The sequence below is a fragment of the Micromys minutus genome (genome assembly GCF_963924665.1).
Source record: "Micromys minutus genome assembly, chromosome: 23".
Classification (NCBI taxonomy): domain Eukaryota; kingdom Metazoa; phylum Chordata; class Mammalia; order Rodentia; family Muridae; genus Micromys; species Micromys minutus.
This window is the reverse complement of record NC_137958.1, coordinates 11,543,087-11,564,781: the sequence shown is the minus strand read 5'-3', so window position 1 is coordinate 11,564,781 and position 21,695 is coordinate 11,543,087. Positions and strand designations below refer to the sequence as shown.

General features: G+C 41.7%; 1 protein-coding gene across 5 annotated transcripts in view; it reads right to left on the bottom strand.

Annotated features, from left to right (window-relative positions):
- The window catches only part of SRPK2 (SRSF protein kinase 2), a 152,276-nt gene that overhangs the window by 54,481 nt on the left and 76,100 nt on the right, over positions 1 to 21,695 (bottom strand). For all 5 annotated transcript variants that reach the window (XM_080936553.1, XM_080936554.1, XM_080936556.1 and 2 more), the window contains one exon: positions 3,442 to 3,590. In XM_080936553.1, coding sequence (XP_080792679.1) covers positions 3,442 to 3,590 — 149 coding nt within the window. The remainder of the gene's footprint in view (positions 1 to 3,441; positions 3,591 to 21,695) is intronic.

Genomic DNA, 21,695 nt, shown 5'->3' with positions numbered 1-21,695 from the left:
ATTTGAATCCCTGTAAAATCTTAAGGTGCAAAATACTACATATAACACAGGGGATATTATTATATTATAGATCAAAAATCAAAGACTAGAGGTAAAGTCCTTATAAAAGGAGACTGACTCAAAAAGCAGGAGTCACGGTCTAAACCCAGGTCTCTCAGATACCAGTTCATAATGCTCCTGGACAGCCATCGTTGGGCAAGCTGACTAGAGAGGCAGGTCACGGGAAGTTGCACTCTACAGAGAATGCCAAGGCAAACATGGATAACGGAAATGCTTTAGCAACAGCAGAGTTTAGTATTGGTCTTTATGCTAAAATGGACAGTTCACGATTTGTAACTATTCCTATAAACTTGAGGCAATAAAAAGCCTCATCAGCCACAATTTAGTTGATTATAAACAACTGAGACCAGCAGGGCCCCGAGGCATGAAGACGCCATGAAGTGACAGGCTCTGGATTAAACTGACCACTGCCATAAGCTGTTCCTTCTTTGGGAAACATCTCTTCTGCAAAGGGAAAGAGGACCTTTTGCTACTGATGATGTCTTATTTTATTCTGAGAGAACTAACAGGTGGTGTGTAAGTCAACAGTTCTCTAGGAATAGAGGCAATATGAACAAGACACCTTGGCCTAAGTGAAATAGAATTCTCTGTGGAGAAAAAAAAAGCCCTTTCTTAACAACCCAGTCCAAAGCTACTGGGCAGGGCCAGGCAACAAGGTAGAAAGGAGAGAGAGGGAGCGGATAAAGCAGGGCCTGCTGCCTGTGACTTGGCGCACAGAGAAGACAGCTAAGGAAACAGAACACGCCGATGAGAGCCTGGTCTGCAATAACAAAGATTACCAAGATGGAAAAAGAGAAAACTAAGCTGCATCTTCTGTTCCTACAGTAAAGTTAGAGCTATCAGGTTAAACAAGATCTGGTATTAGGTATACTTTTTAGCATTGGGGTAAGTTTAATTACTTCATTAGTAGTAATAGTTGTTATTAATGCTTTCAAATCTGTGACAGAGCTAAAGATAGACACACAGCATTTATGTTTACTTCTATTGGATTAGGCCCAATATACACATAATATACAATATACGCATAAATGTACAGGAAAGGATGAACATCACTGTGCTCCCTCAGACAGCCTCAGTTCAAGCTTCCATGTATCTCAAGGGCCAGGGTGGAAGGCTTCATCACTAGCCCACAATAGCAGAACCTTTGGAAGGAGGAATCAACCCCAAGTCGGGTTTCTATGGCCACCTTCTAGACATGTACTGATACTATGAGGGGAAGGCACAGACTAGAATCTCATACCAAAAATTAAAATAAACCTGTTCTGCCTTTTAAATAGCTCAATTCGGATACACAACAGAAATATGACTAACAGATTCCTTGAATGTACGCCTATCATAATCTGAGACAAACTGTTATGGGCCATACAAGATTTCAGAGGCATCTGACATAAGCAATGCTGATTAAGGGCACAAGCTCCTTATTCTTACAAGAGTGTCAGCCTGAGAGTAAGCATTAGAGACTGAGCAGACCAGGACGGCAGCTTGAGCACACACAAGCAGAAGGTATCACCATCTCTATGTGCCTTACTGAGATTGGCATTAATACCCTTAAAATGCTTAGCATTCCACAAATTTTACCCAGAATCAGCCCTAAATGAAGGATCCTTCATGATTAGCCCTCTATTTGGGAATGAAAGGTCCTCTAGGTTAGTTCAGAGGTCTGAACAATATGAGAAATGGTTTCATGCCCTCGCCCACACCGTGAACAACACACAACATTCATGCCAGCAGGGTAGAGCTTACTTACTGAAGAGAAGGGCTCCTAAGTAATGACTTCTACAGGTCAACTGCAAGGTCATAAGACAGTAGTGCATAGCTCCTGTAACAACGCATTTTTAAAACCAAGAAATACATACACATAAGGAGGATAATGAGCTCCTGTCTTTTCTAAACTGCATTTTATTTTTTATTAGATGGCATAATGGTAACAGATGCTGAAAAGATCCACTCTTTTCTAATGAAAATAGTGACCGTAGGGGTGGGAGAGACAGCTCAGTAGTTAAGAGCACTGGCTGCTCTTACAGAAGACCTGCATTCAATTCTTAGCACCCACATGGTGGCTCCTAACATCCAGTTCCAGGGGATAAGATGCCCTCTTATGACCTCAGATGGTACCAGATAAACAAGTAGTGCTCATGCACAGATAATTAGGCAAAACATTCAGACACACACATTTTTTTTAATCTTAAAAAAAGGAAAAGGAAGTGTTAATTCTATGGGTAAACATCTGTCCCCGTGAAAGAATAAGATTACAGGAGCTTAGTTCTATTACTACCATAACAGAATAACCCAGCCCTTTTCTCAGCAGACAACTGGTTGTAACAGCACAAAAGACTGCTTCCACTAGATAATGAAAAACTGTTAAGACACTTCAGGCCTAAAGACTCACTAAGGGCTGATAGTTTGTTCACGTATGCATCTTCTGCCATACCCTTATGTTACACAGAATCCGAACTACATGCTTAAAATGTGCAGCAGGATTTACCAACAACACAGCAGCACAGATCTGCAGTGAGTAAGAATCCAAATGAGCAAGACAAGTACTAAAGACAGTCACAGCATTGCTGTGACTTCCTTTTCATGAAGACCTTCAGACTCCAGTCTACACAAAGAACAACCAGATACAGTCAAGTCCTTGATGCTCTCCATTTTCATCACATAACATGCTGGCCATGTAGGAGTTTAACTGTACACTTTTAGTCTTAAGATCAATACAAGAACATTCTAATTTCCTGGGTAGTGGTGCATACTTGCCTTTAACCCCAATGCCTGGGAGGCAGAGGTGGGTGGATCTCTGAGTTCAAGGCCATACAAAGTGAGTTCCAGGACAGCCTGAGCTACACAGAGGAACCCTGCCTCAAATTTAAATAAAATAGAATAATCTACTTCAATAGTTTGTGTCTTCTGTAGAATCATAAAAACAAAGCCTGCCATGCTACACAACAGCAGAGCCAACCTATAGAATGTCTTTCTCATTAAGTACAATGCCATGAAAGTCTCTGTGTAAATAAATGTGCATTCTTTCTTTCCACAAAAGCAAGTACTATTTGCTGTAATGCTATACAGGGAAGGGAATGCTTCCCTTTTAGCCAAGTAGAAGTTACCACTAGTTTCTGTCAGGAGCCTGGCGCCTCCTCTCCCCCATGCTCTCCTTGGATGACCTTTATCTGTAATCATGAGGGATCAAATGTGTCTCAGCATGCCTACAGTGTGTACACACACACACTTTTCCTGCTCTTATGTTCTCTAAGACCTTCTAGACTTTTTGACATCATTCTATAGGAGGCTTTTTTAACTTAGGAGGCTAATTTAAGGAGCATCAAGTGACCCTGTGCCCACCCCACGGGAAAGCAAGCCCACCCTGCTGGCTCAGCACATCACCTTTGCAGTAATCTGCGGGGTCCTCCTGCTCCTCATCATCTGATCCCAGAATCTCCTCCTCTGGCTCTGGGGGTACTGGGTCTGGCGGTGGTGGTGGCGGTGGCGGTGGCGGAGGAGGAACTAAAGGAGCTTTCTGTTGAGGCTCCGGCCTGAAACAGCAAGAAAAAAATCTATTTACAAAAAGTAAATCACGCATTAGGGGTAAATTTGAGTTTAAGAAAAACTGAGTTTAAGGAAAAATAGAACTTGACACACATTGAGAAATGCTAAAGTCACATCACTCGTTTTAGTTAAGTTCAAACAATGCTCATTACACGGGCAGGAAGGGTGGCAACCTTTAATTAACGAAGGAGTGTTTTACAAATATCTACTCATTCAGGAGTTCTTAAAGATTTATTTATTTATTTGCTTTATGTATTTAAGTAGCTATCTTCAGACAAACCAGAAGAGGGCATCAGATCTCATTATAAATGGTCATGAGCCACCATGTGGTTGCTAGGATTGAACTCAGTACCTCTAGAAGAGCAGTCAGTGCTCTAACCACTGAGCCATCTCTCCAGCCCTCATTAATTTTTAAGGCTTAACAATGCTATAAAATTTTACTGTAAAGAAAGAGTACCCTACTCCTGACACACAACTTTGTAAGCTATAAGAAGGTCAGCTATCACAGGTAAGAAGCTAGCTTGTCCTTGTATGTAAAGCCAGGATCAGAGAACTGCCCCCATGTACTCACTCACTCACTCTTTCTTTCACTCATTTTGAGAAACATAACCTCTTGGCTGAATCTGAGAGTCCACCAGCCTCTCATTGTTCTCAGTGCGAGTTCACTAAAGCTAATGAATGTAACTCATCAACACCAAAACAAACTGCCACAGTGACACAGGAAGGTAGGAAGAGCAGGGATCAGGAGATTCCAAAGTCATTAGAAAGGAGCAGAGCTGCAGATAACCTGGGAAGAAGAGGGCAGACACAACCAAGCAATGGCGCAGGACAAATAGCACAGGACGTCACAGCCTGCACTTCCTCCCTCTTACTGGAGTGCAGTACCACTGAGAGGTCCTGTCCCCAGCGTTAGCAGACATTAGAATCAGAGTGGAATGCTGAAAGGGGTAATGAGCACAGGCCTCACTGACACAAGAAGCCTGAATTCCAGTAAAGACTTGGGGAAGCCAACATTTTCCTGGATGCTTTAGAGACTGCCCTGAAGAATAAAATGTCACACTCACAGGAACGGGGGACGCAGAGACTTGTCACAACTCCACTCCCCTTGCCCGAGGGAAGAGTGACAGGTGGGTCAGAAAACTTAGCCTCACACATTTTCCCAGGTAAACAGCCCAGAGGGCTATTTGTTCACTACACTTTGAAATACATTTTGAAACCTGCTAGAAATCTAACAAATATCGTCAGACTTGACTCCTTGAATGTGCTTCTTTTGGTGGTTTTAAGACAGTCAATGTCCATTTTTACAAACCTTCAAATGCAGTGCTAATCAAAGGCACAAGCTCTCTTACCTAGTTTACCACACGCCAATTACATACATGGGTAAACATATGCTGTGACCATCAAAAATGCACGTAGACACTGCCAATGACCTATACAGAGAGCTAGTGCTTCAAACGCACAGCTTCTCCTCAGCAGAACAGAAAGCACCTGTGACCCTCAGGAACCTGTACTTCAGTTACCCAACTGCTACACGGCCCACATGCGTAACAAACTTGCAGACGTCTGTTCTAGGAAGAGAAGCCTTCAATCCTTTCAGTAAGGGCTCCATTGAACAAGACACAGGCAGAAAGAACTTGAAACCCAGTTCTGTCGGTTAGGAGATGGCAAGTGTTTAACGTCAACGTAGTAAGTAGTTGATATCATCACGCATGCCCCATTAGTCTTCTTGAGTCTGTACTTATAATAACCTGTACTTATTACAGCTGCCACGGACAATAAGGCAGGGAAGACACACTGAGCCATTCCCTGCCATCTGAAGGCAAACAGGTTTGCTCCTTTCCTGCCTTGAAAACAGGGCTTTATTGCAGAAAAGGCTTGCCTCAAACATGCTATGAATTTGCAACATGGTTTGAACTACTGCTCTTCCTGTCTCTGTGTCTCAAATGCTAGAATTACAGCATGTACCACAGACCAGCTGAGGCAGTCTTCTTTAAATAAAAAAAAAAAAATTATAGAAGAAATATTAGAAACACAAAAACAGAGTACAGAGGAACTATAAATATTTTCAGTAAGAATGTAAGGACAAAGGGTTTAAGACAGATCTTCTGAACAAAAAGAACTGGGATGAACAAAAGATGCGCTGGGGTAGAGTGCTCAGAGCCTCATGTGTGCTTACTGCTTGCTGCTCTTCCAGAGGACCAGAGCTCAGCTCCAGCATCTATGTTGGCCTGTCCACAACTATGTCTAACTCTAGCTCCAGAGGCTCTAACAGTCTCTTCTAACCTCTGCAAGCACCCAGGCTCATGACATATATTCATATAGATGTATACATATAAATAAAAATAAATTCTTCCTTTAGAAGAAAGTTGAATGTCTGGTATTATTCTAACATGGATCAAAGACTTAAATGAAAGATCTAGAACTATTTACCTGTCAGGAAAGAAACACGAGGTGACCATCATGATCTTGATCGTGCTTCTTACACACAATATCAAAAACAATCATTATAAGAAAGAGAGAGATAAGCCATACTTCTTTATAATTAAAACTTTTAAACAAGCAAAGTGGCTCAGAGGGTAAAGGTACCTGATGACCTGAGTTCAAATCCAGACGCTCATATGATGGGAGAACAAACACTGCCGAGTTGTCCTCTGACCTCCAGATAAGACACTGTGGCATGTCTTCCCCACCTCCGATAAATAAATGTAATAAACCTTTAAACTAACGCAGTGTGTATGCACATACACTTGTACAATCATCCCTTAAAACTTGTTCATCCTACTTCTTGAGACAGCTTTTCACTGGGACCTGCGGCTAGCAGATTTGGCTAGGCTGGCAATCCAGTAAGCCCCAGATCCTCTGTCTACTCCTCAGTGGCATTTTAAGCCCCCACCATCACGCTTGGCTTTCAAAATAAAAGTTTTCATCGCACCTAACCGCCCCCCAAAGAAAACAAATGAAAACACTAAATGGCAGCATTGCACACCTTTAATCCCAGCACAGGCAGGTGGTTCTCTGAGTTCAAGACCAGTCTGGTCTACAGAGCAAGTTCCAGGACAGCCAGGGCTACACGGAGAAAATTTGCCTCAAAAAACAAAAGAATAAAAATTAAAAATTTTGGATGGATGGATGGAAGGAAGGAAGGAAGGAAGGAAGGAAGGAAGGAAGGAAGGAAGGAAACAAAGTTCATCCAACAGGAAAAAAATATTTCAAAATTATATAACTAAAAAGAGACAAAAGGGAGTTACTATATCCCAAAATATATAAAGAACTCTTACAACTAATATTTAAAAAACACACTAATATAAAAGTGAATAAAGAAGCCAAGATGTAGTACACTTGTTCATCATTAACAAAGCTCTAAGTTCAATTACAAATACCAAAAGAGTAGAGGATTAGAATGAATCCTAAAGAATTCTAGCGAATATATACAAATTATCAAAACAGAAAAAGATGGCCAGTGATATTATTTTGGCTATTTTAATTGTTAACTTGACATAATCTAGAATCAGATAGAAAAGGTATCTCAACAAAGAACTATCTACATCAAGCTGGACTGTGAGCGTGGAGAGAAGGGAGTCTCTTGATTATGTTATCACTAAAGAAAGACCCAGGCCACTATGGGAGGTTCCATTCCCTAGGCAAGAGATCCTGAACTCTTAAGTGTAAAGAGCGAGCTGGAAACTAATAGGCACCCATGCTTTTATCACTCTCTGATGCTGACTGTGTATGTGGTATGATTAGCTGCTTCAAGTTTCTGCCTTCATTTCCGTGCAATGATGGACCATAACTTGAAATTATGATCTAAAATAAACCCTTAAGTTGCTTTATGTCAGGGAGTTTTATCATAGCAACAGAAATGAAAATAGAACAGGCGTTCAGGAAAGGGAAATCAAAATTGCAATGAATTGCCTCCTACACCAAGGCAACTATAATTAAAATATCCAACATTAACAAATGTTAGGGAGGATGGAGACATGGAGCCATCATATACAGCTGGTGAGAATATAGCACAGCTATTTTATACAACATTCTGGAAACTCCTTTAAAACTAAAAGGACAGGACTTGGAGAGGTGGCTCCTCAGTTAAGAGCACTGGCTACTCTTCCAAAGAACCCAGGGTCGTTCAACTCCCAGTATCCAGATGGCTGCTCATGACTGTTTGCAACTTTAGTCTCAGAGGATCTAATGCCTTGTTCTGGCTTCTATGTGCAAACATACAAACAGGCCAAACACCTGCACATATGAAAAGAATAGACAAAATGTTTAGAAAATTAATTTTTTAAAAGAGTAAATGGAACAGATGAGAAGGCTAAGTGGGTAAAGTACTGGCTACAACCTGATGACCTGGGCTTGACCCCCGAGACTCCTTATGATGGAAGGAGAGAACTCCTACAGGCTTTCTCTTACCCCCCCACACACGATAGCACCACCTCCAGTCAATATATCAAACAATCAATGTAATTTTTAAAAAGATTAAACACCATTAACATATGATTCAGCAAGTCCGCTCCTAGGAATATACAGAAATTAAATATCTCCACATAGAATCATGTCCAGAGTGTTCGCAGTAGTACTATTATCCACAGTAAACAACGTGCAGAAGGAATTCAGATGTTGATGACTGTTTAACAGATAACATGTGGTACAGACTTACATGACATGCTGATACATGCTACAGAGTGCATGGTCTTTTACTGCACAACAGCTAACAAACGACTTAGTGACGCCAGTTACTGAGACCATAGGGTCTGTGACTTCACTGTGAAACAGATATCCAAAATAAACAATTATACAGACAAAATAAATTAGCAGTTTTGCTGGGAAGGAAGGGAGTAAGACTGGCTGCATATGTTAGGTGGTAATTTTAAGCTAGTCACTTAACATTTTCTAAGAATTATATTACTTGAAAAGTATACAATTTATTGCCCCATATAGGACCTTTTAAAAATGTTTTAAAAACTAAGCATTTCTTTCAACACTAGACTTGGCCAACTGCATTCATTAATTCTGTCCTAGGTTTTGAGGCATTCTTGCTCTGGCACAAATGGAGGGACCTGGGGAAGTCACCTTACAATCAGTTAGGAGCCCACGTTCCTTCCAGCTCACTCAGACTCGCTCTCCTTGTTTTCACAGACAAATGCACATGTGAACTGTATGTTTGGCAGGGAAAAGGATTCTTGTTTATAGCTCAAATGGCAACTGGTATAAATTTAGAAAATATGGTTCAATAATCTTCAATCAAAATTCAAAGAGGAGTTCCAGATTAATTTATTCAGGTGTTATTAATATTTCTGTATATTTCACATAAAATAATATCCTAAATTTAAACCTCTCTCTTCCTCCTCCTTTACCCTCTATCTTAACGTAATGTTAGGTTAGGAAATATTCAGTCGGCATTTCTACTTACAGATAGAATCAATAAATAATACATACACTTGCTCCAAAAATAGCTTGTTTAAAATGGTAATACTTAGGTAAAGCAACAAGCTAGGCAAGAAAACAAATAATTCCATTTATTCACCTCCAATGGAAATGTAATTTCTAAGCTTCTTATAAATCAGCATACATGTGAACTGTTGTGGCAGGCAGAAAGGTAACATGCCCGCCCGGTGGCTCCCATCATGAGAGACCCCAGCTCCTCTGGGATGGGGCAGAGCTGTGAATGTCAGATGTGACAAAGCTGTATGACTTGACTAAACAACTCATAACTAAACAACCAGTGTTTCTTTATTTGGTCACAGGAAAGCAGAGATACCATCAAGCTGGCCTGAGGGAAAAGCAAATAGCCACAAAACCGGTAACTGCAGCAATGTTCATGGGTGACAACAGTCCCCAGCTGTCTTCTAAAAGGACGGTAGGGTAACAAGGACCCTCATTTTACAAACTAAGGAAATAAGCTCTCAACAGCTCTTGAGATGCAGGAGGTTCTGAGGCATGTGAGAACTGCACACTCAACTGACACCTTCATTGTGCTCCAAGGACACAGCCAAGTGCACCCTCATCCCCAAGAAAAAGCCAAGTTAATGAAGAAGTTGTGTGTCCTTATCTGCTACTGCAACAAAAGTTCCTCAAAATGTACCAGAGCAGCTCATGGAGCAATATCAGGTCTTGTCTCAAGAGAAGACTGGGGTTCATTTAACAAAGAGAGGGCAAAGGGGCCTCAAATGCGTAAGCAGGGGTGAGTGAGTCAGTTCTCTTTCAGACACTGAAAGAGGCAGCCACATTCAAGGCAGGATTAAGTCTAAACAGAAAAAGAACGATCAGTTTCATTTTAGAAAACACCTGCCTCTCTACTGCCCAAGAACACGGTTTCCTAGCAGGTAGACAACGAAGATGTCAGCAAATCAGACTTGCTTCCTAGCTCAGCATCATTTTAGCTCCAAAAGGTGGTTTAGGAGCTAGAGAAACAATTCAGCAATTAAGAGCACTGGCTGTTCTTTTAGAGGACCCTGGTTCAATTCCCAGAGCCTACATGGTAGCTCAGAGCAGCTAAGGAATCTAACAACTTCTGACCTCCAAGGATACCACACACACACACACACACACACACACACACACACACACACACAGAGTGAGAGAGAGAGAGAGAGAAAGAGAGAGAGAGAGAGAGAGAGAGAGAGAGAGAGAGAGAGAGAGAGAGCAAGCACATGCACTCAGTAAGCAGAGGCAGGCAAATCTCCACATTCAAGGCCATCCTAGGCTACAGAGCAAGTTAAGTTCCAGGACAGTCAGCACTATAAAGAGGAAACCCTATCTTTAAAAAACAAAACAAAGGTATTAGGGTTTGTGTTGGGGGAGAAAGAACCTACTGGAACTGCAAATGACTGCTTCATGATGCTCAGAAAATAATGCAGCATTCGACAGTTTAACAGAGTTTCTGCCTTAAACCTAAAGACACCTACAATTTCTAGTAAAATTACTTCAATGAATTTCATATATAATTTATTGTCTATACTCTGAAATAATTCAAAATGCACACAGGAAACAAATGAAATCCTAGAGTGCTGTAGATAATGTGTAACCAGTAAACAATTTCAATTTGTTAATTGAACAAGTTAAGGCTGCAGTTCAGTGGTCACTCCTTCACCGTCTCAGGTCCTCAAGAGTCACACACTCCCTGATGGCACTATAATATGGGCAGAACAGGACATTTCTATCACCAAATTCTGGGATTTCCTGATATAATCAGTAATATGATTAACCTATAAAGCTATAAAACTTTTCTCTACACTTTAACTTGAAGTTTTAGAATAGACAGTAAAACGATAAATAACGCTAACTGTTAAGAAGACAGCCCATAGAAGCTGGGAAAGCAAACAGGCTGATAACTTTCCAGTTTCAAAGCTTAGAGCAAAACAACAAGGATCAATACAAGCGTGTGTCACTGTACAGGAATGGATTTAAGGAGCAGTGTCATCAAACTGGAATCTCAGAAGGAAATCTCACTGTAAGTTGATTTTTAACAAGAGTGCCAAGATCATTCACACAGTTAAAGAACAGTCTGTTCAACAAATGGAGACAGGACAACTGCATATATACAGTAAAGAATAATGCTGGGTTCCCATCTTTCATTAGACACAAACTCAGAACAAAGTCCTAAAGGGTTAGCTTAGCTATGAAACACCTAGGGAAAATGGCTTCCACTATTAACAGTGAGAAAAGGAAACATTAAGCCACAATAAAAAAAAGCACTCCATACTTACAAGAACAGAAATAATAATATAGGGAACGTGTTGTGGGAGATATGCAAAACAGGAACTGTCTAGCAGTTTCCCAAAAGGCTAGACTGCTCCCATAAGCCTCAGTAACTTCAACTGATACAACCTCCAAAAGTAAAAGCTCATATCCACATAAAAGCTGCACACGAATGCTCACAGAAATAACCCAGCCCCCTGTGGTACTGAGAGGAGACCCATGGCCCCCACACATGAAAAGCACGTGCATTCTCTACCACTGCACTACAAGCCTAGCCCTATTATTCATCAAGGCCAAAAGAGCAAACAACCCAAATGTCAATAACCACCTTAAATACAATGATGGTGTGTGTAGTAAATAAACTTGACGGGAAGAGGTGCTACAATATGTAACATATTTTACACTAACGTCACACAAACCCCTCGCCAGAGTGTTGTCCTAAAACAGTCATATAACTATGGGGGAGGGGGGCTTAGATTTCTCACAAAGAGAAGTCATATAACTTCGATTATATAGAAAATGCATAGAATAAATAAACCCATAGAGACAAGAGGCAGATCAGTCACTGCTGAAGGTGGAGACGAAAGGGAAACAGGTGATTTACCCAACTCTACAGAGTGGAGAGCTCAGTGAAAATCACCATAATATAGCCAACACAAGAACAACAAAGTAGTTTCACTCCTATTACTAGTAAGTACGTAGGAGAAGCACCAGTTGCTACATGTCACTTGCTTACACAGTGTGTGACAGTGGCACACAGAAAACACCTGAGAGGACAAGCAGCAGCTGCACTGGGTGTCGCCAACAAAGAGTTAACATCTCGAGAATTTCCTATACTCCTTCCACGCTTTTTCAGTTTTCCGTATATGCCAACAGGAAAACTCATTGGTTGACAGAGAAGGACGAAGTCCAAGGAGAAGGCTCGGGCGGCTCAATCAACAAGTATGAGGGGCTGAGTCCGGCTGCAGCCGTGGGAAGGTCAGGTAGAGCAGTGCTCTCCGGTGCTCTTGGTGCCATGGGGTCTCTGTAATAACGGAGCTCCAGATACAGAAAGAAATGCTTGACTCAAAAACTAAGGTGGAGACAAGCATGAGGGTCTGATCTGTTGTCCCCAGATTTAGTGTGCTAGGGGTTAGTGACAACCCCAGGGACCAAGTAAAAACAAAGCCACTTAGGAGAAATATGTCCCACTGCATGGAACAAATATGAAGTCTGCACTTAAGAGCAAGCCAAAAGTAGACAACTAATAAGAGCAGACAAATTAGACATCAGACACCAGCATCACAGAACCTAATACAACAAGGTACAGTGGTTTTGCAAAGGCCATGGGCACCTAACTCTGCAGATGCTCAATTTTCGTAGGTTAAGTGCTACATTAGCCGCATGTAATCTGTGCATACATCTTAAGCCATCTCTAGGTAACTCATATATGTCTAATAATATATAAATGCTATGCAAGGAGTACTTATGCCTCACTATCTCCAAGTGCTTGGAGAGATACAATTTGCCTCCTATCCCCAACAATTTCAACCCACAATAGGCTAAATCAGCAATTATGAAATTCATAGATAAGGAGGGTCCATAATTTTCATAAAAATAAAAATAAATCAATGGATTGCTGTGGGACAATGTCAGTTAAATATGAATTATCTAGACAACAAACCTGACTAGAAAGTGAATATGAAGACACTATCTAAGAGCAACACTGAATCAGAAAATAAAAATACAGAAGAGACATTGAAGCCATGGGCGCTGGGGAGGACAGCTGCCATCCTGGAAGCAAGAAGATCCATGAGTCCCAGGCTACCTTGAGCTCCACAGTGAAGGTTTTAGAAGACAGAAAACAGAGGCTATGGTGAGAAGGAATGACAGCTGAGAAGTGTCAGAAGTAAAACATGCTTTCTCAGATTCAGAGAGCACAAAACGGGCTTCAATGTCAAAGTCCCCAATGTAGTACCAGAAACAATGACATAGGAGAGAGCATCTGCCTCGCTAGCATGCTTAGTGAACATCTGCCTACAGTTATATACATAGTGAAATGTATCTTCAAAAGAATTAAAAAGCTAAATTGATCATCCACAGACCCTCTTCTAAAAGAATTAATATAATACAGATTTCAGGAAGACAAGAAATGATCATATCACAAGGTCTAAAGTCCAAGAAAGCATGTAACACCCGGCAGACTAGTAAATGGTAATCATGTCTGAATATGTGGAATATGTACCCTCAAGCTGGCAATAAACACTGGCTGTTCTTCCAGAGTCCTGAGTTCAATCCCCAGCAACCACATGGTGGCTCACAACCATCTGCAGTGAAATCCGATGCTCTCTTCTGGTGTGTCTGAAGACAGCAACAGTGTGCTCACATAATAAAACAAATAAATCTTTAGAAAATTATATATATTTAAAAAACAAACAAACAAACACTTGCCAGGCATGGTGGTGCAGCCTTTAATCCTAGAGCTCAGGAGGCAGAGGCAGGTGGATTTTAAGGCCAACCTATCTACCTAGCAAATTCAGGCTAACCTGGACTACACAATAAATGAGACTTCTCTCTTCCTCCCTCTCTCTCCCTTTTGTGTGTGTGTGTGTGTGTGTGTGTGTGAGAGAGAGAGAGAGGGAGAGAGAGAGAGAGCGCCCTTTAGCACAGTGCTGTCCTAGTGTTTCATGATTCCATCTTCACAGCGACTGTGACGCGGCACAATCGTTCACCCTATTTTCTATCTGAGAAATACTGAGATGGAGGAGGCGGTGAGCACTGTGTCTGAGGACACTCTTAAGTGAGAAGGAAGGGATTGAGCTTGCTTTACGAAGCAGCTCGCCTGGAATAGAGCAGTATTTCTAGGCCAGCAAACCTGGGACCGAACAGTAAGTAGCAGGTTGCTGGTGCTGAGGCAGGAGGATCAGGAAACATGCAGAAAGTACACTCTTAGGACTTCAACTCCATGACACAGCACAACCAAGCCTGAGAGCAGGCCCGGGATCTACACTGCAGGAGACTCTGATGCAGGGGCTTCAGGAGCCCTAGTAAGTAGTAGTAACAGACACATGCAACCACCAATTCACCTTGTTTAACTTCAATATGCTTTATAGAAGGAGACACAAAGATGGCTCAACAGTTGAAAGCACTTACTGCTTTTCCAGAGGAGCCAGGTTTGGTGACAACTGTCTATAAAACCAGTTCCAAGGGATCTAATGCTGTCTTCTGGCCTCTGCAGGCACTGAGTATGCATGTAATACATATACATACATGCAGGTTAAAAAAAACCTAACATATAAAATAAAAATAAATTACTACAGAAGGGATAAATTCCAACTTGATAATGAACATGAACTCAAAAGCCAAAGAAGCAAAGCACAAAAACTTAGGTATCATAAGATGCCACTTTGAAGAATAAGATTTCAGCAACAGACAGCACACATAAGAGGTTGCTAGGAAGAAAGAAGTTAGAGAGATCACTGACCACAAAATGTTTTCTCATGATTGTGGTTACACTGGTTATTGAATTATGTACCTAAAAATAATAACCTTGTTATTTTTATGTAACCAGCAGGCCCATGTAGCCATCAGTAGGTTGTTTTCTCTGAGCTGCTGATAATATGTTTTCATCACATTCCAACTAATTTGATTTGGCACAAATAAGAAGGGGGAGGAGGAAGAGGAGGAGGATTTAAGCTATTCACAGTTATTAATAAACATTTACACATGGGAAACTCAGTACTGACTTTCACCCTAATTTTAGAGCATTTCCCACCTTGCAAGAATAATAATTAACAGATGAAGACAACAAAACATTTAAAGTTAGACTTCAAAAGCCCATTCATGGACATGGTCAAATCCTTCTATAGCCCCAACACTCCAGGGCCAATAGAAAAGGTAAGTGTATTCCAGCCCAGCCAGCGAAATATAACAAGACCCTGTCACTCATGCATACACACACGTGCACGCACGTACACTCGCTCACTCGCACACACAACCAAAATAAGACTTGCCTTAGGTGGAACAGGAGTTGAAAACATAAGGTAGTTCTGAGAGTGGCGCCCACAAAGCCAAACCCTGTAAATTTCTGTCCCTTACATCAGAGGACAGACATTCTGTGTGAGCACCAGTGTGTCTGACAATGGAAGGGTCCCCTAAGAGTATCCAAACCATGTACTTGACAGGACAAGAACCAAAGACCTCCTTTCTAAGATCCTATCAGCAGGTGTCAAACACCTTCCTGAGGCTGGCTACATCAGAACTGCGCCATTCTCTTGTAGCGTCACGGGAAGAGTCTTCATCTATTTGTTCAGGAAATATTCACAGGGCCCAGGCTGCTGCCCAGCTGAGCAGCTTTTCTGTCTGCAAGCAGGAAGTGAGCATGTTAGCTGTTACAAATATAGAAATGTCAAAATAAAGTAAAGCAGAAAGTGTTAAATAAACTCTTATAAGTTGTTATAAAACCAGGGGTGATTGGGGTACCCTGAATCTGAGACACCTGAGTCTAGAGCTACCTGACAAGACGGGTGGGGACTGAACTCAGGTCCTCAGAAAGCTACTGCTCAGCCATCTCTCCTGCCCCACGCATCCTTTAATTCTCATACAGCCCCACCATCCAGTTTCCAGTGCATGTCATAAGGTCTATGCTAACAATAAACCACAGTAAGAAGGAGAATGTTCACTTGTTAAGAACACAGAAGTGAAAGGTCACAAAAAAAAACAAGGTGTCAACAACTGCGCTCAGGAAACGTCTCCTCAGGAGTCACTAAGTCTATGAGCACAGAGGCAGCGGAAGGCTCCGGATACTCTCATTGCTGACACACTACGTACCACAGGAATAGAAGAAGAAACAGTTAAAAGGGTTGGGGTCATGTTTTGACATCCAAAAAATGAATCTCAAATTCACCTGGGTAGAACAGACAATGCAACACAACAAATTCACCTTGATAGCTGTTCACAACAGGGTTAATTAGGACTGTCCACCATGACCTGCAGTTTTTGCAAAATACAAAAGAACAAAACCAGGGAGTTTGACTCGGTAGGTCTGGAATGTGGTCTGGGCACCCATCACTACGAGACACAGACAGCCATGTTAGACATGACCATGAGTCACAGTCTAAGGGACTGGAGACCAACATCTGGGAGGCATAGGATCTCCTTAAGTTTGAACCCAGAACCCAGCCTGGCCTTCATAGCAAGTTCCAGCACAGTCACAGCTACCAGTGAGATAGTGTCTCAAAAAAAAAAAAAAAAAAAAAAAAGAACAGTCACAATCTCTAACGAGATCTACCAGCAATTTATGAAAGCACACTTAAAATGCATATGATGCAAAGAAAACATACAGACACAGGCAAGAAAAGGCTGATAGAAACATGACAGACCAAAGGATTTCAGAAGCAGGACTTCTATACTTATCGCTATATATTTGTTTAAAAGTTAATTATACCGCATAGCCAGGCATAGTGGTGCACGCTATTGATCCCAGCACTTGGGAAACACTGGTAGGTGGATCTCTAAATTCAAAGTCAGCCTGGTCCTAAGTTGAAAAACAGCCTAGGTTAGCCTTGAACCCTTGACCTTCCTGACTCAATCCTCTGGTATACTGATACCACCATCCTCAGCTATAATATCCTTTTAACAAGCAGAGACACTTCATCAAAAATATCAAAACTACTTAACCATGTCTTCATAGGCTCTAGCCACAGACTATACATAATATAAAAGCATCTTTTGTCATGTGTACATCTTAGATCTTAAGGTTTTCCTTACAGTAACTTGTAACTTTATTAAAAAGCAATACATTTATGGAAATATTAAAAACCCATAACTGGTAACACTTGAATGAAGTCTGACGAACAAATGAAGATGATATTCTAAGAATTAAGTGCTTGGGACAGGCAGTAAGCTTTTAGCAAATTTACTGGAAAGTTTTAAGTTTTATTTGCTTCCTTTGGCATCTATTCCAAGCACATGCTACCTGAGAGACTCTGAAATAAGGTTGGTCTTAATTCCCATTCTCCTGGCATACACCTACTAAAATCCTTGAACTTTCCAAAGCAGTCACTGTTTATTAATCTGCTGACAGACAGTGGACAGCCCTCAGTAGCTTCAGGATGGGAAGCTCCATCAGGGAAGGACCAAGACAGACTAAGGCAGAGGTTTTAGCCAAAGTCTTTTAGGGGTGGAGATGCTGAAAGGTATGTTTCTCTTGGTGCATCTCTAGCTTGATGAGGTTGTCATGATTATTCCTAAGGGTTTCCTATGGGTCTAATTTATCTCATATATAGATGGGCAGTTTATGTCTTTGTCCATTGATTGTAAGGTAGAGGGTTTGTGGGGTAAGAATTTAACATATAAACCTGTTTGATAAGTTGTGAATCATGTTTTAACCAGGCTGTGGAGAATGTGAGTTAAGTTCTGGGCTGGTAGAGGAGCAGCCAGGACGAGCAGTGGTGGCCTGCAGCTCCGTGCAGGAACTGGTAGTCAAAGTTCCAGACTAAAAGAGAGACAGCTGAGAGAGGGCAGTGTGGGGACCTGGTGGTAAAGAAAGAGCCCAGGTGCCAGCACTAGCATGAGATAAAAGGTTTCTACTTTTTAATATTTACCGAAACAAGGAAGCTATTTAAATCTAGATAAGGATGCTAGAGTGTATGTAGTTCTATATAACTGAGGGCTCTGGTAGGGGTGCAGGTAGGGAGAACTCAGTTTTCTTTAAGGGGCTGGCTACTGGGACTTTGACCATGCTCCGTCGAGTCTATGGGTAACACGAATTGGACTTGTGTTTGGAAGGATTTTTTTTCCTTCCTTTAGAAAGGCGGGTTGGGTAGGGGTGAGATCATGAGGGTAGGGGACACACCTGGAAGGAGTGTGAAGTATGATTAGAGCACATTATGTGAAATTCGGGAGTAGACATTTATGACTGTCCTGGGCACTTAGAGCAGGTTTGTGTTTGTTTCACTGTTAACAAAGTGACATGACTCTTGAATTCAACATTGTGTTCAACTATACTGAAATAAGTTTATAGTTTTTTCTGGTGGATAAAGCCAATTAAACTCTAGTACTTGCAGTGGGTCAGATTATATTTATATTCACATATATTAAAATATTTTAAAGACAAACAAATTGCTAAAAAAACACAAGTAACACAAAAGAATCTTTCACTGATGAGACAGTAACTCAAAACAAAAAAAAAGTGAAAAATAAACTAGCCCTGGCTACCATAACTGCCCACCCTGCCCTAGGCTCTGGACACCTGTTCAGCCTGCCCTTTCTCCTTCCTCCAACCAGAAAACTCCATGTTGAAATGACATGATCTCACAACCCAACCCACTTTCCCAGGCTGGGGTCACTAAAAAATAATTCTAGAAAGACGTACCTCTTCAGCTTTAAAAGAAAGAACGAAACAAAACAAACTTCAACTGCAAGGTGTGTTCTTCCAGCTCTATTCTTGAGCAGCAACAAAAGTGAAAAGTCCCCAGAGACTTCCTAACATGCTACAGAAAGCCACAAAATTTCATTTCGTGTTTTTATAACCCAGACGGTTTTTAAAAACACACACAGGAAGGAACTTCCTTGTCAGTTTGTCCAGGGTGTACATTTCTGCCTAAATTTCAAAAACCCACACTAACCCTGTCATATCCCACTCACACCCACACACCGTAAGCTTCTCCACAGCAGTCTTTATTAAGCTGCAGTCGGAAACCCATGGATCACACCAGATCAGACTGCTTCAATGGAATAAAGTAGAAAATCCTGAGTGAACCTCATGTTGTATAAGTGCACAGATCAGTGTGTGCCATGCTCACAGCGATAACAAGGGCAGACAGCCAACCACAAACCACCAAAAGAGCGGGTCATGCTCCTCATCGGTTCTGCAAACAGAGATCACATGCTAGCGCCCTGACCAAGACAGCGCTCCAATCTTGCTAACGCTGTGTGGAGGGGCAGTTCTCACAGTCATGTCTTATTTTTAGATCAGGTTAATACATTCCTCATATATGCTGAACTTAGATTTTTTTTTGAAAGAAAGTGAAATAAAATAGGTATTTTTGAAAAGAAATAACATTTGTATTAATAGTCTAACACACACACAAACACACATATACGCATATGAGACTTAATGCCCTTTAACAGTTTATAATAAATAAATAACAGCATAACCAGTTTTCTACTGGGGTGTTTATTGTGCTTGTTTTTTGTGGTATTGGGAATTAAACATGCCAGGTAAGTTCTCTACCACTGAGATACATCCCTAGACCCTTTCTCTGAAGTTTTTTCCATGTTAATTTGGATGTTGCTTAGACTCCGTATTTTTCTCATTAAAATCAGATTAGAAACTATAGGAGGAGGGATAAGGAATATAGCCCAGTAGTTAAATGCCTGCCTAGCACTGCTACACGACCAACCTGCCATCAGTGTGCCCACTGGTGAAATAGTGGTGGGACTATTATGGGATAATAGTCTGGTTGAATTGAAGCCCACTCCATAGGACGAACCTCATGCCTGGTACTATAAACCTGGCCCAAAGCCCATTGGTGAGGAGCTCTGGGCACTGATGAAGAAGCTACTACTGTTGTTGTTGTAGTAAACAGACGTGTTCCACCAGCCCAACAGTCCTTACGACATGTATGTATGTCCACACATCAGTGTGGCCATCAGCCTGCATCAGAGCAGCTTTGTGTTGCAACAGGAAACTGACCAAGGTGCTGAGAACCAGTGACTACGTAAGAGTGCTCAGCCATAAATGGACATTGAGATTGTCCCCCGAGACTCACAGAACATCATGGAAGGAAAGGAGGACTCGATGCAGAGTCAGAGAATGGGATGAAGCCTTGTAAAGCCCAAGATTCCAGGAGTGACGTGGTCGCTGGGCTCACAGAATTCACAATAGGTGTAAATTACCTGAACAAACCTGGGCCTATCAACACTCTGCCACGGCCCCACCCATCTGAAGTATCCATTCACATATAACAGTTGCTAGGGAAGACAGAGACATGATCTTCAGTGGTACAGCCTCTGCTAAGTTTCATAGGCTCCTGTAAGCCGTGTAAGGATACACGGACAGAAAGAAAGGAGAGGGTAGACATGGAAATAGAAGCAGAACTAGTTGGCAAGAAGGAATCAGCAGGAGTGAGGGGCTAAGGAAGTAACTGGGTGTGATTAAAGCCATGAAAACAGAATAATGAGTCCACTAAGACAACCTTAAAACAGAAATGTACCAACCTTCACTGAAGGGCTCAGGAAGGGACACTGTGCACTTGTCAAACATATGAACAGTGGACCTGGAAATCCATAAAAAGATGGCAACAATCTGTTTTAAACGCTAGGATTTGATTCTACACATAAGGCCGTGTTATTTTCACCCAGAAACATTTCAGTTTACACTCCAATCTTCCTGACTCCGCTGCAGTAACTGACAGAGCACTCAGAAGCAGCAAGCGCTCCAATTCCTTCTGCTGTGGAACTGGAGCTCAACTGGCAATGGAGACACACACAACTGAAGGCCTGGTCCCAGCAAGTAAGAGAAGCGCAGAGCAATGAACTACCATATGAAATTCTGAAGAGAAACTTGTTCTCAAAAACAAAACAAAAAATTTAAGCTATAGCATAATCATTATATCGAACACACAGGTTTAATCCTTATACAAAGTACCTACCTCTCCTCCCTCACCCCACGACTCCCTAAAGATAGAGAGAGAGCCCAGGGGGGGATGAATCTGGAATCAGTTTACATAGCCACAGAACAGGAGTGAATCCTGATTAGATTAAGCCAATGCTCTGCACTAAGGCTAAGAGATAATCGCTGCAACACCTACCAAAGCCAAAAGATCCTGACACACAGTCATGTCACAGCCAGGACTGGAGCGCTGGGCTTGGCTACTGACAACAGACAACAGGAAAAATAGAAACAAAGTAAAAGTCTGGGGATGAAGTAAGAAGCCAAGGCAGAAACTGCACAGCCCCTTTTTGTACAGACAAAAAAAAAAAAAAAAAAAAAAGAGGGCTTTCTGATCCAAGGTGTACATTATGTAGAAAGCAGCAACAGTGAGGAAGAAGGGGCTGTAAAGGGGGAAGGAACCCATCTTGCAGCCTTAAAACACCAAGGCAGAGCCAGAGGTGGATATATATGGCTAGAATTCTGGGTATTGCTGGGAGTTTAGCGGGCACTCTGGCTGCACAGTGAGCTCCAGGCTAGCCTATCTACAAAGTAACATCAAAAACAAATGAACGCTGCAGACACACATCCACTAAGGTGTATCTAGGGCACCACGTTTTCCAACCTGAGCAAATGGAGATTATCTGAGGATATGAGAAAAGGACAAACAAGAATGGTACTGAAAACAGATCAAAGGATGTGCTGGACTCTGGAAGAGACAGAACCTGTTAGCACTTTGGGCACAGAGAGCAATTTTAGA